A 17,502-nucleotide genomic window follows, 5' to 3' on the forward strand; every position below is an offset into this window, starting at 1 on the left:
CGGAAAAGGTACCCCCCCCAACCTTACCCTTTTGGTTTTTCTTTTTTAAAGGGAACATTTTGTATCAAGGCCCATATGAAAAACTAAAAGGGGATTTCCCTTTTTTGGGGTTGGGTTTTTTTGGAGTTTGTAAACTTGTAATAGAAAACTATTTTGGCTCTCTCTCTCTTTTCCCCCCGGCCCGTTTCGGGGGAATTTTTTTGGTTTTTAATATTCCATTTAACACAATTAGCTTAATCATCGATATATACATATTTTATTTGAGGCATTAACACATATACATCTACATATTGTTGCATACGAAACCATATCTATTCCACCTCAACCCAAAAATAGATTAAAGTTATCCACATATCCTATACCCCACTTACAAATTCAACTTATTATCCAATTTTGGGGTAAACACCTTGTATATCAAGATCATATGTTTCGTCTACCATTCATAAAGACCTTTGATTGAGTTGTAAATTCTTTGAAGTCACTTGCTTTAATTTCCACATATAAAAAGATACTATTGCTGCAAAATTCAACTATGACAAGGCTGACTTTCTTTAACTTAACAGCCTTGAGAAAAGGATTCTCCGCAACCACCAATAATATCATTAGAAATTTCTTAAATGCAAGACATTATCCACATCCATATGTTGGCATGACTGGAAAATATTTCTGCTTAGGTACACGATGATCACCCAATGTGTATCATGATTCACTGGATTTAACTTATATCCACTGACAGTGAAATAAAAATTTTACACTATCAGTGTAATTTAAGTCTTTAATCTACTATAGAAGGTTACTTATCGGGTTATTAGTGTCAATAATTACCTGTGACTTGTCTTTTAAATTAAAGTGTATTTTTCTTTTTTTATTGTGTCGGGGTATAGAAGTTAAATTATACTCCGTAGTACAAATTCCTTGTTCTCGATTTCCCTAAGAAATTGCAATTCATTAATCTGTATGATCCACCATAACATATGGCTTAAAGCTTTTAATAAACCTTACTAAGCCTTCTAAATCATTAATATACGCAAATACTATTGCTACAAGCATCAACGAAGAGCTGTCTTTCTTTGATAAAAATAATAGTAGAATTTTTTTTCATAAATAGTGATGTTAACCACATGGTACAAATTTGTCCAGTTGACTTTAGGAGACTTATTAAAGAACAGGATTATGCTGAAAGAAATTAGCAGGCCTGAGCTCAAACCAGTGCTTAGTGTTGGCATAACTGGAAAATCTTCCTGCTTAGGTACATGATGAACACCCAATGTACCATAATACAATATCTTTGTTCTCAATTTCCCTATCCCTGCATCATAAAAGAAATTTGCAACTTCTTTAATCAATCTGATCCATTTACCTTAAAAACTTAAAAATTCTGCTCTTCAGAAATGTAATCTATTGCATAACCTGAGGCTCCACATGGCCAATGTATCATCACCTTGGCTTTGATCAGTATATAATCCTCCTGCCCATTTCTCAGACTTGTTATAAGGTGTCACCCACACATTGTACTTTGTAAAACCTCCCCGGATTTGTGGGTAATCATCGTCACTTAACAAGGGGCCTGTTGCAGATCCGGGATCAGACAGTAGCCTATATTATTCCCAACCTGAGTCTTCTTGTTGGGGTTCACTACTACCATTTCAAGGGCTTCTGAACCTAGCTGAATATTTGCATCCGATTCCATTTTAGCTGTTTCACTAACAACTGTCCAGTAACTCTTTCTTGGTGAACTTTTGTTGCCCACACGGCTAGTTTTTAAGTTATTTTTGACAAAGGAATTTTCATGACCGTCCACGTCTAAATCAAGGTGAAAGGTAAGGAAATGATCATGATATGCTCCTAAAGTGTATTCTGCTATTAGTGTACCATAAGCTTCTTCCTTTATCTGGTCGTTGTGAGTATATATCGATCCCCTTACTTCAAGTAGACCAGTTAAGCCAACCTGTGACAATGAATTCGATTTACTTTAACATTATTTCTATACAAATGTTGATACTTACTGTAAGCTACTAAAAATTTGTTTTAATGATCTTGGTTCACTTACAGTGACTTTGATGCTTCCACTTTGCTTGAATTCATAATCAGTAATGTAATCATAGTTCCCTACAGTTGAAACCATTCTCACTACCAAGCTCACCTCTGGTCTAACCTTTCTTATCTGCAGCTCAAAATTTTGAAATGAAAAAAAAAAAAAAAAGTAATCCCAAAAGAAATATAAGCAAGAACATTACATATAATTTACTAACTTACCACTTTTCCAGGAATCGCAAGCTCTGTATGGCGCCACATGACATCTCCACCATAACGTTCGAATATACAAATTACATTAGGCATTTTTCCTGGAGTACCATCTTGATAGATGAAGTAGCCATCAATATACTTTGCATTTTCCGGGCAATCCTTGGATGGTTGAAGCTCTACAGCACAAAGACCAAATCCATATTCACCTGCATCAAAATAGGTCCTATAGTACCAATCTTCAGTCAAATCCATGTATGGCACAAAAACTTCTGACACAAATCCTCTATACAAAACACTCCTAAATTCTCCCTTGTCAACATCAAAGATTGATGCTAGTGATATGATAATTCCTGCTCTCATATCATAATCTACATGAAACTTCCAGTCAGCCCACCTAAAATTATTTAAAAAATGTCATTCTTCAGCAAAGAGCTATGTTTTGGTTTATAAACAACAGTTATTGAGCATCATTTACTTTGATAAAAGAGGATATTAAGGTATCTCTTATAATAAATCTAATCTTTACCTCACTGTGTTTCCATCTAGAGTAAAACTTGGTCCATTAGGCTGCACTATTTTTATTCCATCTTGTTGGAAATTGGAGTGAGACCCGTGCTTTGGTTCCAGGTAATCTGTCCCATTAGCTTTGGGGATGGGAACTATCAAACGATCAAGGTACCTCACGATTTTCATTTGATCAAGAACAACAGTCATTGTGATTCCCTCAATAGGTCTCATATAAAGATTAACTGTGCCATCTAAGTAATAGCACATGACTTTAACCATTCTGTTATTCTTCATTTTCTCTCCAAACCATCCAACAGCGGAGCTTTGGCACACCACTTCTTGTAGCTTTAGCCCCCTCTTTTTAATGGACGATATAAATGGTGGATATGCAAATGGTAGCTCATTGGCAGCATTCTGTTCTTGAAAGGTAAGAATGGGGTAGCCATGTCCATCATAGATTCTATCTGATTTAATCAAATCACTCGATAAGTCTACGATAATTTCATGTGTTTTTTGATCAATTCGAGCGATAACAATAGCTTGGCGAGGTGGATTCTTTGTGGGATGATTGGCTGATAGCCATGAAAGGACTGATGGTTTGTCTGGTTCATTTAGGCCAACATAATGAAAGGTTACATTGAGGGAAAAATAGGACTTGTTTACTATGGTTTTTACTTGAGTGAGTTCAGATAGAGTGAGACAATCCAATGGGTGGTTGTAAGATGATGATGATGATGAAGATGATGTACTAACAAAGAAAAAAAAGAAGATAAGGGAAATCTTGAAGAACAAAGGCATTGTTCTTGCTATTAGAAAATTGTAACTTGAGAAGCTATGAATCTCAAAATCTGTTAATACATGAAAGACATCTTAAAATCAGAAAGGAACACAAATGAAAATTCAGCACAGCCACATGGCCCACAGGCCACATGCATTGAATATATAGACAATTTAGGAAAGCAAGTGCATAAAATCATCAATAAAGTAAGCAGTGGGGAGTGATATTGTGGACAATTCTGTAGCACTTGTCATCTCAAGGTTCCTTGTGGGTCCGTTTGGCCATGAAAATTTTTCACTTTTTTCCAAAAAAAAGTTTTCACTTTATTTGAAAATCAACGTTTGGCCATGAAAATTCCAAATACAACTTGAAGTTCTATTTGGAATTTGAAAAACATCAAAAAACTAGTTTTCACTTTTTTTCACTTTCAAGACATTCAAACAACCAAATATTCTTTGCAAAAACTATAACTAAACACAACTTCATCTTCAACTCCAACTCCAAAATACCAAATAAAGTGAAAAATATTTGGTTTTCATGGCCAAACGCCTACTTAGGAACAACATAAGAGCCATGTGTAGTAAATTTGAGTGTGATATGTGAGAATTGTGCAATATAGTGTGAAATATTTCTTGTAATAATTTGAGCTAAATTGACTGAGTCTTCTAAATTGACATTTCAAGTGTCAACATGTGTATTCCAAAGATCAATTATTAGTGCAGTATTGGTTTTGGTTTTGGCTTTGATCAGTCTCTTTCACACTGTCAAGATTGACTCAGCCTTCTATCATACTCTCATTGGTGAATCTCCTTGCAGTTTCCAGGAAATCATATGCAACTCAACCATTCCAAAAAAAAAAAAAAAGGAAGGAAATTTCAGCATCTTTTTTTTTTTTTTTTTTGGAAGTTTTAAATCTTCACTAGCCATTCCAAGAAAATGCTTTTGATGTTCTATACAGAGAACACACAAGTTTGTTATATAGGTGTAAAGCAATATATAAGTAAATGTTCATCTGATACTTTGGTGTATGTGCATTCTCATCTACTAATTATTCATAGTTCATATGAATTTTCAACCCACAATTTCAACTAAACATTGTTAGTCAGCTATGCAAATGAAGTTAACAGCTTGAAAAGAGTAGGACATTTTAAGTAGCTAGTGTTTACATTTTCCAACAAAATGAGTCATAGTTTTTTTTTTTTTTCCTTTACCATTTGAATGGTTTCCAAAATAAAAAAGCAAACTGGAACCAAGATAATAGAAGAGTTTAGTATATGTGTTTGACTGCCGGAGCAAACTTTCACATATGTTATTTTAAGGCTCCTCAAACCACACCAACAACAAAAAAAACAAAAGAAACTTATGTTCCTCTGAAATAGACCCTAACCTAGACCTAGATAGCAAGGAAAACAGCTCACTTTGAAGGCCAAAAATACACCACCTTATACTAACACACTCATAGCAAGAATTATATCACTCTCATAAATGGAGTAACAACACAAATTTATTTAACACATGGGTAATCTTTTTTTTTGCACGGATTGCCCTTCATTTGGGGTGGTCTTTAATTTTTACCCTTCAAATTGCTGGTCTTTAATTTTTGTCCTTCGACTAATACTCCCGAATGCTTCGGGGTTTCGAACCCGGTAAAAAAAAAAAAAAAGAAATTTTCGTAAAGCAGGTGTTTGGATTCGCAAAACAGAATTTTCGAAAATTGAGTGAAAATTGAGTGTCTGATGCATTAACTTCTTTGTAAAGGGATTCATAAAATATGGAGGGACCATTTCTAAGTTGGGATATGGTTCTTTTTTTTAATATTGATAGGTAAGTTGGGATTTGGTTTGCTGTTTGGGATCTTGGTGTCTATTAGTCTTTTTTTGATAGCAAAAAGATTGTTCTGTTGCGATCAAAATCAAGGATGTCCCTCTCCATTAGAGCGTCTGGGATAAGGGAATAATTACTTCACCTCAATCCTTTGAATTGTCGTTATGAACGTGTTTGGTTTTGGGAGGGTCTCATAGGCGATATTCCTTTGTCTGATACTTGCTAATGTTGTATGACCTTATCCACAGAATCACAGGTGCTCCACTCTCATCGTACAAAAAGTCTCAAAATAAAAAAGAGAAAAAGTTTCATGGATTTTCAATAATATGATGATCTACTAGGTTTTTTTCATTTAACCGGTAAAAAATTCTATTCATGCAAAATATTTTATATATAAAAATATTTATTTGTAAAAATTTATAAATATTTCTTAAATTTTTTCGTAATTTTTTATCTATTATCATATTATTCTACAACTTAAAATTTTTTAAGTTTTTATATTTTTGAATGAGCGGAAGTTCGAACTGGAAGACAAAGGATTTTATACAAAGGGCAAAAATTAAAGACCATAATAAGGGTGATCCATAATTGATTTGTAAGTAAAAATACATAACTTAAGCCCATGTCATATAATTAATACTTATTTTAGCATGACTTAATTTTTAGATTAAAAAGTCATAAGTAGAGTTATTTTAACCGATTATAAATTTGTTGAATATTTTAATACAATGTCATCACTTTTTCACATTTTGTATTATTTTCTTAAGAAACACCTTAATCATATAATTTATGAGTTGACTAAAGAAATATTTAAAGTAAAAGTTAATGTTTTGTTGACTATTCGAAAAAAAAAACGAAAATCCGAGAAAACCGAACAACCCGAGAAAACCCGAGGTTGAAAAACCCAAATTTTTATCGGGTTTGTTTGGTGTATAAATTTTTACATAACCCATTTTAAAAATCCGAACCAATCTCTAATACACCCCACTTATTGTAGTCTCAAAAAAAAAAAGGACTTAGTTTTTGATTTTCAATAATATGATGACTTACTTTATTTTTTTCTACGTATTCACTTTTTTTGTATCATGAATCTTATAAGTTTGGGATGTGTTTGATACGAAGCAAATATTTTCTACGAAAAATATTTTTGTCAAAGGATTTTAAAAATTAAAGACCACCGAGAAGGGTGATCCGCAAATGTTTGCGTTAAGTTTGTAAAAATATTTCCACAAAAAAAATGTTTTAACTCGCCTAAAAAAATTTGGCTCAAGATAAAAATAGACCATTTTAAAGAATTTAAAGCTCATTTTTAAGATTTACTCTAATTTGAATTTGTTGCTTGAGATTTACTTTATTTTTTTCTACGTATTCACTTTTTTTGGGACAACAAATATACGAAAATATTTTTGTCAAAAATATTTACCACAGAAAATGTTTCCTCGAAAATATTTCCACACGAAAAATGTTTTCTGCGAAAAATATTTTCCTATAAAATAACTTGTGAGTCAACTCTTAGCCCAATCCATTTATTAACTCAAATTTCATTTTGACTTGCCAATTTCTACCAAAGACCCCCCCCCCAACCCCATTTTGACACCCGTAGTCCCTAATTCACCCATTCTATTTGGAATACAGAAATGAGGGCCCGGTGCGAACACAAAGGAACTTGTGAAGTGGGCATTAGTCACTAGTGATCTCAAGATCGCATCAAATTTCACAGAAGAATTTTGTTAACGGAAGTAGTACTGTAATTAGTTATATCAGATTGCATGGTATATTACTCTATGATTGCTACTTTTTCTCTCCCAGCAAAATATATACTCATGTAGTAAAATGTTAAAGACTTGTTTTCATATTGTCTACATCTTCTGTTACGTTACTGAAATTCACTCCAAGAAGAAAAATAGTTCTGAACATATATACAAGGTTAAGGGGTTCATCCATTCTCCTTTGCCTGAAAATTACACTATATATACAAGGTCAAAATTTATTTTTATTCATATATAGTAAATATTGAATCCCCTTAACTTCTTTATGTACTTTTACATATTGAATAGTGAATACCCTCAAATAGGAACCCTTAGTTAAAGTAAAGTAGTTGTCTGTGGTATATCCTCACGTCAGCCTTAGGCGGTAGGTCAAATAATAAGTGGATACTAACGAATGAATCAATCCAAAGAAAGACACTTTTTTGGATTCTCATGTTTAATCCAGGAACATACAATTGCCAACTGTAAATTAATAATCACATGAATTTTAGTAAACATCCTGGCTCTGCCATTCCTTATAGGTGTGCTCTAACAAACTACCTATGTGCCCGTAATGCAAACTATTGTAGTATTTTCTACCATACACACTTTACAGTTGGTATCATCAAATGATGCAGCTGCTTCTGAATGCCTAACCTTTTCTTTCTATAACGACCTGACAGAGCACGCGTACCTGGAAAATTTCATGAGTATCTGTTACCTTCCCTAACTAAAGCTGTGTCACGTCAAAACCATCTGGAATCCGGAAAGTGTCAGCTGCACCTAACTTCCTCCTCTCTTCTGAGTCATCTTCAAAAATTTTTTCATGATTGTTGACTTTCTCTTCATCCTGAAGGTGATGCGATGAAGGAGCGTTAATGTTTCTGGATCGGCTATGTGGACTAGCAAGCATGTTCACTTGACCAAAGTGGGATATTTCTATAACAACTGCGTCGTCATCCATGGGAAGTGGTTGCTTCCATGGTTCCCCATCCATCCTCATAAACGTATGCTCACCAGCGCCCTTGTGAAACTCAAATCGTATTCTGTTGGCCTATGTATATAAAATTGGAGAAGACCATTATACATCCAACATTATAGGTTAAGCTTCAATGTTTTGCAAATTATTTTTAACCAAAGGAACATAACAGATTTGCACCAAAGCAGTATATTAACAGATCAAACATACTTCCATCATAAGAACTTTTTTTAGTCAAACAACCTGTGCAAGGCGTGTTCCGTGCCCTCCAGGAGTAAACAAAATAAGTCCATGCCAAGCATCTCGGAAACCAACAACCTCAAGCAGACCATCATCAACATATGGAGGAGTAAGGTCCCTCTGGTAAAGCAATACAGAAAAAATTTCTATAGAAGGACCCGACCAACTAATATCTTTACACATGGCATTCTTAAATAAAATTTGGGCAGAAGATTATTAAGGAATATAGAAACTGACCTCATGCAGCTTCTTCTTGTTAGGTCGTCCCCAAGGATTAAGTCCACCAGAAAAACTGGGCAAATTAAGGCAGACAATAGACCTGATGCTGCACATCCAACCACAACCATTAATAGTAGTCGATATATAGTTTACATGAACACATCTAAGTGACTAGAACTGCAGTAGACCTGAAACTTCCCCCCTTCTTTCTTATTGATTACCTTTTTGGGCCGCTCTAAAAAAATTATAGCCGGCAAATGCATATGTTTTGTATTTAATATACATATAGTAGTATACATGCCGTATACAAAATATACATATTATATACATAATCAGTTAGTTTGGCTAGTTCCAGTAATTAATTTCAGCCGACGGGCTAAAAATGAAAAAAATCCCCTGTTATAATAACCTGTGGTTAAATCACTAATGTCATCACAATTCAAAGTTTTAATACCGGCCATATCACATCTTGACCAACTTACGTACATCTATTTGTAAGTTGTTTCCAATAAGTGCCATTTAATCACCTATGGAGATCCAGAAGTAAAAAAAGAAAAAAGAAAAAACAGGAAATGCAGCAGGTAATAGAGCATCATATTGCTACCTGCTAGGTATGTGGAGGTCTATCCATTCACCTGTCCTTTTCATTATTTTGACATTTGCTAGCTGTGCAATGTTTCTGCAGAAAAAATAAATTTAGTCTATGTTTAGTTTGAAACGAACTGTAGTTATAAAAGCGGCACTGTTACATCATCATCACCATCCTCACATACTAATGAAACACAGAACAGATATCGACAGACAATTTGTGTAAATATGCCCAAACATACACTATGAGATTTCAAAAAGTCTATTTCCTGGCATTATAGCCATATAGTTCATTACATATCTGAGATGTTTCGCTGAGGTCATAAGACGTTTCATCGAAAAGCAGAGGCGGATGTAGAGTTGTAGCTCCATAGAAACCCAGTACATTCGACACGGAGCATATATTTTATGTGTAAAAATTCACTAAAATTACAACAAATATTAGAATGAACCCAAAATTTTAAAAGGGCTACAGGTTTAATGCTAAAAACCTTAAAGCTTGAACCCAAAAAGCTTAAATATTGGATCCGCCTCCGTCTGAAGGAGAACCTCGTGGAAGTAAACTATCACCAAAAATATTTCCTAAGCCATAGTATCATAGAGGCAGGAAAGATATGATACGACCAGCGATATTATATAGAGGTTAACCATTGACTATAAGACTAACCTTGAATATGGATGCTTGAAAGAAGTACAAAACCATCCTTGTTTACATACATGCTTCACATAAGTCCCCTAAGCAAATCGTAGAAAGGACCATCAGATATTTCATATAAAAGTAAATGAACAATGGAAAGACAAAAGGACCAAACAGTACGTAGAAGCATAGATAACAATTAATTGAACAAACATCGACAATAGAAGCCATTATGTAGCCATATTTGACATGTCAACAGACTTTGTAAACCACTTGAAGTACATAAATATAAACCAGAAGTAGGGAAATTAACATTATTAAACCATGTTCCATTTGACAGTAAGGACCTGATTAACTAACTGGTGTTTGAACTTTTCTGGATGGAGCTTCCTCTCGCTGTGAAATGCATATGAAACTTGAGCGTCCATTCCTGTAAGTTAACAGAAAAAGTGAAAAACTTCAACTCATGAATGAAAACAACATTAGACCACATTACACAATAATTAAGCCCTTGATAAAATCATGACACGCTAGAAAACATTTCACTACTGAACAGATTCAACTATAAAGTGCTTCTATGGAATGTAGACCTCTTATACAGTCAAACCTCTCTATAACGGTATTGTTTGTCCGAATATTTTGGATGTTATAGCAGGATGCAGTTATATAGAATATATTAACATAATATTAAAGTCGGTTCCAAAGAAAACTCGGCCATTATAGTGAAATGTTGTTATTTAGGACGACTGTTATAGTGAGATCTGACAGTGTATAGCTTGTCATAACTCATAACTCATATACCAATCTAGTTTTGGATTGTTCGCTAAAACAGGCTAAATGTATATCACCCAAAAAAGCTCTTCTGGGCTTTAAGTGCCAAAGTGGAGTACTAGAATATCGTAAAACCAGTAGAAGATATATTTCAAACAACGGATTACAGAACTTACCTATGCTGAAGTAGTTCCAAAATCCTCCTCGAAATATATGATCGCGGTCCTAAAAATTAAGTAGAATGCACCTTTAGGTAAAACATGCACAATAACAGGGAAATAAGTATAAGCAGATGAAAAGCAAGCCCATATAATTTTTAACTTATTCATTTCTTCACGAGAGCATCAGACATCCCAAGCAAAATTTAGCAAGGTATGCGATCAGAAGTTATTTTTGAACCCAATCAATCAAATATCAGATGTATTCCGACGTCTAAAATAATGTTGAACCTGGAACAATAGTCTAGTAGTATGCATGCATTTACTTAAGCATGACAATTAACTACGCAGCATATCCAGATACTCTCTGCTGGAATATATATCTAGCTGCCTAGTACACTTCATAAAAAATGACATGAAAATCCATGATGAAGAAAGAAATGGACTGAACAGTTTGATACCTTGTTTAAAGTATCAGCTTGAGACAGATGGTGAAAAGCATGCAATGAGTGTGGTAGCTCAAGAGGTGCAATAGGATCACGAAAACCTTCTTTAGGAGCCCTCATTCTCATAAGAATATGCCAGCTGCAACACAAGAATCATCATGTCATTTCCGATTTATCAAGGTGGTCTAACGAATCATCATTATGCTGAAAAACTTGTGCGTGCATTGTAGAGAAACATGAAATCTCAGCCTTCCAAGAGGTAACAAAAGAGTCAGATTCATGTTACATATAACGTGTCACAAACTTAAAAGGTTAGGACTCATTTATTTTTCAAGATTTTGTCAAATATTTGCAAAACTTGCTTACTGCTGGAAAAATAAGAGTCTGCGATATAAGAAGCATAGAAAATTTTCCACTAAATGCTTAAAACTAGGTCTCTTTTTCATACAAGATAAATGCATAATCTAGTCAACAGTACTTGAAAATTCTTATGTGAATGATTAATCACTGTCCGGGTAGTTCACAATACTTGAAAGTTGAATGCATTTTTATGTCAGAACTTTGCGAAGAGACTACTCTTTTTATGGATTCCTCTCGAGTCTAGCATAGAAATGGCTCAATATTTCCTTCTCATTACACTTCAAAGAACAACTTTCAAGTGTAAGACAGCAGGAAATGATAGAGCTTCGAAGAATAAACACGCAATGAAAGATACACACGCTGCTTTATTGAACAGCTAGAACATACTCTATATAGCATACAGAGTTCGGAAACAAGCTTTTGATATCTATTTGCATTTACATTAATCACATATTTCCTTCAAACAGCTTCCACATCGGTGTCAGTCAATGTAGAAAAGGTAAATTCTTGAAACTGTATACCAACTATAAAATACTAAGAGATAAAAAAATCTCTGATCACATATGATTATAGTGGAGTCATGACTTTATTTGCAACAACACTTCATTTGTTGACAAGCAGATATGCAGAGAACTTTCAAATTCACCATTCAAGAAAAACCAACATTACCTGTCAACTTTCATTTCTTTTCCATGTTTCACTTGATTCAGGAACGACTTCACGGACGGGCAGTTAATACCAGGATTCTTTTTCCCCTGCATTTATTATACAGATTCTCAAGCAGACGTAAAAATATATGATACACTACCTACAAGAGTGCTCTATATAGAAAAAGAATTTGACTAACATAGACAATAACAAATTAAGTATTCAAAGGCAGTGTTGCACCAGCTAATATATGTATACATGCTTCCAAATTTTTACGCACATGTATATAGTTTGAGGCAGCGGGTACACGTGCACTTATTAGTTATATGCTAGATCATCCTCTAAACACATGTGCCATAATTCTGTATTTAGACCAAAAGCTTTGTGACTTTGTACTCTCAGAGAGTCTAGAATCACCCCAAAGACAGTACAGTCGGACCTCTCTATAATAGTCATCCTCTATAACAACATTTCACTATATAACGACCAAGTTTTCTTCGGAACCAATTTTCATGTTATGTTATATTGTATGTTCTATATAACAAAATATTTCTATAGCAGCCACTAAAAATCTAAACAAACGACTCTGTTATAGAAAGGTTTAAAAAAACTTTAAATCAAGGGTGAACTATGGCAATGTGTTCAGTGTTATATATAGAATAAGTTGTTCCTCAAACAAAACGATAAATGTGACCTTAGTATCTTACCCAACCAAATGCAAAAGGCAGATTATTTCCTGTTCCTAATGGCACAGTCGCTATTGGAGGTGGATGAGCTAATTTAAGATCCGAAACAACACCAAGAATCCACCCTGCTGTTCCATCCCCACCTGCCACCTAGAGGTGAGTCAAGTGAATAAATATATATCAACAATTAATAAAAGATAAGCAATACTTCAACTAATTATTAAACTCACAATGACTCTCAATCTCCTTTCGATCTCATAAGACAAGCTATCTCCATTTTGCTTATGCTTTTCTAAATTTGAGTAGAATTGGTGAAGAACCTTGTCGGGAGCCTTTCCCCCCAAATCAAATACCTGAAAAAACAGTCATTCCACATTTGTTTGTTCTGATATTTTTTGGCTGCTATAGCGAAATGTTTCGGAGAATAATATGATATAACAAAACATGAAACATCAGTTCCACAGAAAACATGGTTTTTATAGTGATATGTTGTTATAAAGGACGCCTGTTATGGACAGGTCTGACTGTATATACATAACAAGAAAAGAAAGTGAAAGAATATACTTTGTCAGAACGCTCTTTTTATATTGAAACGCTTCAAAATATTTGGCACAGTTCCGTTTCTACACAACTTTTCAATAACTTTTAGTATAATATATATAAGTCGAATTAACATCTTAAATCAGTATTCAATTAAATACCGTCATGTACGAGTCCAACAGAAGTTTACCTGATTTTTATTAAGAAGAGTACGGTATGTTAAAAGAAGTTGTCCTCCTAGTTGACCGCCACTTTTCGAGTTGATAAATACTAGTACAGGACAAGAAGCTACGTCGTGGCCGTTCTGTATTTCTGTTTCTGGTAGAAGTATGTAATCAGGAATGAAGTAATCCTTCAAGAAGTTATCAGCTTCAGAATCTGTAATAGGTGCTTTATGTCTGCAAAGAAGGGCCATATGGTTTACATATCCACATGTAAATTGCTATGATGCGCATGAAAGAATAACAACTTAATTTGTACAAACTACATAAACGCCAACAAAGATAGTGCGGAAGAAACTCCAAATAGGTACAGAAGCGGATATAGGATTTAAGCTTTATGGCTTCAACCTTTAAGGTTTTTAATACTGAACGCATTGTATTTTTAATGTTATATGTCCATATCTACTATTCGTTGTACTTTTCGTGAACTTTTACACATAAATTTATGCTCCGCGTCGAAAGTACTGATTCAGATGAACCCGGTGTCGATACTTTACATCCGCCTATGCATAGGTAGTAGACGAGTCCTCACACCAGATATGCAAGAATAGAGTAAAATGTTACATTTGTAGCTGAGACAAAAAGAATATTATGTGATTTCTTCCATTGTGCATTCAAGCTGACTCAGACACCACCATTATAAGAAGAAAAAAAATTGATACCACTATCAAGTATATTCCCTCCTTGCCCCTTGGAGCAACATCTTCCAAATTTACAAATTGAAGGGCAAAGCAAACACTAGCAAAAGCAGAGTTTAGTTTATTCCCTCCTCCCAAACGCTTTTTGTTTACAGAGTTAACTAATATTAACTCAACTCTGACTAATATCTTAGAAGTATATCTTCCTTTTTAACTATTTTAATATGAACAACTTTAAACCTTTAGTATTTATCATTTGCTTTTGAATATTAACTTTTAATATTTAGAAAGATAAATTAGTTATCTACTTCGCTTTCACTCTGAAAATTGATCAAACTGAACACTCAGAAAAACAAAAAATGCCAAGACGTACGGAAAAACTCATACTCCCTCTGTCCCAATTTATGCACTTTTAAGTTTCGAGTTTTGACTGTTAATTCAAATATGGAATCTTTAAGTTTTTTGAAATAAAATTTACATATTTAAAAACGACGTAAAAAATATTTACTGCAAGTCATAATAATTGACAATTCAAAATATTTAAAAACTTATGAAAAAAATCGTGATAAAAAAATACTCTCAAAATCCGATCGGTGCCATACAGAAGAGTCAAACCTGCGCATGCACTGTTGGGAATTCAGAAAGGAAACTACCCCCTCTTTCCCAATTTATGCTGTATCCTTTATATTTCGAGAGTCAAGGATTTTCATTTTGGACTTGAATAAGAATATAGAATCTAGGGAAAAGGTGCAAATATATACCTCAATTTTGCGATTTAGAGCAAATATATTCTCATTATAAAAGTGGTGTAATTATACCCCTCCCATTATAAAATGATACAAATATAATTTATTTTTAATTGAAAAAAAACCAAGATGCTTTAAAAAATAGTCTACCCATTTTTTACATAGGCATATTTTTTTTAAAGCAACATGATAAAAAAAAATTCCTGATGAGTCGGGTCTGATTAGTTTAAAAAAATGAGTAGACTTATTTTTTAAAGCCACAGAAATATTTTTTTTAAACTAACAGAAAAAAATTTATCATATGATGTTAGAAAAATATGACTACTCAAAAAATTGAATAGACTTTTTTTTAAAGTCACATGACATTTTATTAATTAAAAGATAAGCTAAATGATTTTTTAAAAAAAATCTATTAGCGAAAGGGTATATTTACACTATTTGTGTACGGGCAGAATTTTACACCATTTTTTTAATGGGGATATATTTACACCTTTGCCCTAGATTCTTTAAACTTTTTGAAATAAAATTTATATATTTGAAAACGACATAAAATAAGTTATCGAAATATTTAAAGCACATATGAAAAAATAGCGGTCAATGAAAAACTCATTTAACTTTCAAAATCCAAACAGTGTCACATAAATTAGGATGAAAGGAGTAATAAGGAGAGCACCTTTTCTGGAAGAAATTGCGAACTGTCGATAAGTTTGCATTCTTGACCATAGTTTCAATCCTGTAGACAATCTGCTTTAGCAATATAAAAATTGGATTCAGGTTGTGTAGAATTGAAGCCGCAAAGGAGAATATAAAAGAAGATGTAGAATCACAATCACAAAGTACATAAGATACTTTACTTGGGTTACAAACCAAATATGTTACAAACAGAGTTTGAGAAGAGAAACTTATAATCAAAGTTATGACTTATTACTGAAAAATCTTGCAAAGCTCTTCTTACTATTATTATGAACAAAGTAAGCTCCTAGTTAAGAAAGAGTAGAATGACTAAATTTCGTGTGACATTAAAGATATATATAAAGAGAGGTAAAAAAGGAGAAGAAGGTTCAGAAGAAAAGTGGATTAGTTGGAGTGATCAGCACACATGCTGCTTTTCCATTAGTGGTAATATTAGAGAGCGACGCAAGTGAAAAAATGCATCATATTTATGTCAAACGCGTCAAAATTTAGCCCTTAACTATGTGAAATATAATAGATTTGCCCTCTGTTAATAATTGGAGTCAAATATGCGCTTGCTGTTACTAATTGAGGTCAAATTTGCCCTTATAGTGAAAGCTTTGCACCCGGTGATGTCACGTGTCACATAATTAAAAATTAATATTTTTAAATGGAGAGAAAATTTGAACCTTTCGCTTAGTCAAGAGCAAATTTGATCCTTTCGCATTGTTCAAGGGCAAATTAGGATCAAATTTGACCCTTCTCCATAATTTTGAGTTTAAAATTTTTATGTTCCTCCTTAGCTTTCTCTCTTCCCGCCACTATCTCTACCACAAATCACCCTTTCTTCCTACCTCCGTGTCTCTCCCCACCACCATTGTCATCATCACCTCCACCATCTTCTTCTCGTCCCCTTTCCTTTCTCTTTCTCTCTACCCGTCACCCCACCACCACCTACACCACTAAGAGGGAATGCTCTAAACGAATTGAACATGCAATATATATAAAATACTATTTTAATGCATATGTTTAGCTGCACAGGGGTCAAAGGGAAAAGAAAGGGTGATTGACAGAGAAAGTCAAAAGAGGAATAAAACAGCACAGATAAAATTAGGGAGAAGGGTCAAGTTTACCCCTTAATTATGCGGAAGGTTCAACTTTGCCCCTTAATTTAGTGAAAGGTTCAAATCTTCCCTTAATCAAAATCAGGTAAACCTCAGTATACCTCTTTGAATGTACCCTCAAACATAAGAGACCATCTTTGTTATTTTCTCGATTTGTTAATGCATTTACTTCTGATTTTTTTTTTTCTACTCGTTGTCTGATAATCATATTAGATTCTCAACTAATTCAAATTTGCGGTAAAGTCTTTTTAAGGGGGAAGTACTCTCTGACAGAATTTTTTTTATACCTAAAGCTCGAATCCAAAACCTCTAATAAAGGGTGGAGGAATACCATGACTAGTGCTATTCTCTTGAGTTGAATTAATTTGGTAAGTTTGGTAATTTAATTTTCTTTTTTCAAAATGGAGTGGATAGGAGTTTAGTTTTGAATTTGATGTGTCTAGAAATTGACACTAATTATCCTCTGCTGGTTAAAGTTTTGAATTTGATGTGTCCAGAAAGTGACACTAATTGACACTAGTTTTGAATTTGATGTATCTAACGTACGAGGGAAAGAAACCGCGTGGAAAGTATCCTCTGTTAGTTCAAGTTTATCCAACGGATGGTCTAATCATTTAATTAGAATTAGAGTTTGAATTCTATATATCATAACGATAATATTTACACAAATGGAGTATGTTATTTAGAATGTAATAGCGTGTAAATGTAATGGTGATCATAGATTC

At 33.7% G+C, this 17,502-nt stretch overlaps 2 protein-coding genes across 3 annotated transcripts in view; both read right to left on the minus strand.

Annotated features, from left to right (window-relative positions):
• Window positions 1-3,691, minus strand: part of LOC132031330 (amine oxidase [copper-containing] alpha 3, peroxisomal-like) — a 4,614-nt gene extending 923 nt beyond the window's left edge. The window contains exons 1-5 of the mRNA XM_059421247.1: window positions 2,774-3,691; window positions 2,257-2,641; window positions 2,051-2,164; window positions 1,751-1,948; window positions 557-579 (exon numbers count right to left, since the gene is read on the minus strand). Of these exons, the coding sequence (XP_059277230.1) occupies window positions 557-579; window positions 1,751-1,948; window positions 2,051-2,164; window positions 2,257-2,641; window positions 2,774-3,552 (1,499 nt within the window). The 5' untranslated portion in view covers window positions 3,553-3,691. The remainder of the gene's footprint in view (window positions 1-556; window positions 580-1,750; window positions 1,949-2,050; window positions 2,165-2,256; window positions 2,642-2,773) is intronic.
• A 3,815-nt stretch (window positions 3,692-7,506) lies between these two features.
• Window positions 7,507-16,104, minus strand: LOC132031331 (diacylglycerol kinase 5-like). Of its 2 annotated transcripts, none has more exons than XM_059421250.1 (14): window positions 15,836-16,104; window positions 15,655-15,714; window positions 13,567-13,774; window positions 13,067-13,189; window positions 12,858-12,986; window positions 12,172-12,257; window positions 11,158-11,281; window positions 10,715-10,763; window positions 10,115-10,197; window positions 9,798-9,865; window positions 9,147-9,221; window positions 8,561-8,648; window positions 8,327-8,443; window positions 7,507-8,158 (listed from the first exon to the last, which is right to left on the minus strand). In XM_059421250.1, exons 2-14 carry the CDS (start codon window positions 15,702-15,704, stop codon window positions 7,835-7,837), a joined length of 1,524 nt encoding a protein of 507 aa, XP_059277233.1. In that variant the 5' UTR covers window positions 15,705-15,714; window positions 15,836-16,104; the 3' UTR covers window positions 7,507-7,834. The 2 variants fall into 2 exon arrangements, with proteins under 2 accessions (XP_059277233.1, XP_059277231.1); XM_059421248.1 differs by having other exon boundaries at window positions 15,655-15,725.
• Window positions 16,105-17,502: the final 1,398 nt, after the last annotated feature.

The sequence above is a fragment of the Lycium ferocissimum genome, chromosome 9 (assembly GCF_029784015.1).
Source record: "Lycium ferocissimum isolate CSIRO_LF1 chromosome 9, AGI_CSIRO_Lferr_CH_V1, whole genome shotgun sequence".
Lineage (NCBI taxonomy): Eukaryota > Viridiplantae > Streptophyta > Magnoliopsida > Solanales > Solanaceae > Lycium > Lycium ferocissimum.

Coding starts and splice junctions, on each gene's coding strand:
- LOC132031331 (XM_059421250.1), bottom strand. CDS start 15,704: ATGGTCAAGAATGCAAACTTATCGACAGTTCGCAATTTCTTCCAGAAA. Junction 13,775..15,654: donor CGCAATTTCTTCCAGAAAAG/GTGCTCTCCTTA, acceptor CCTTCTTTGCAG/ACATAAAGCACCTATTACAG. Junction 8,444..8,560: donor ACAAGAAGAAGCTGCATGAG/GTCAGTTTCTAT, acceptor TTGCTTTACCAG/AGGGACCTTACTCCTCCATA.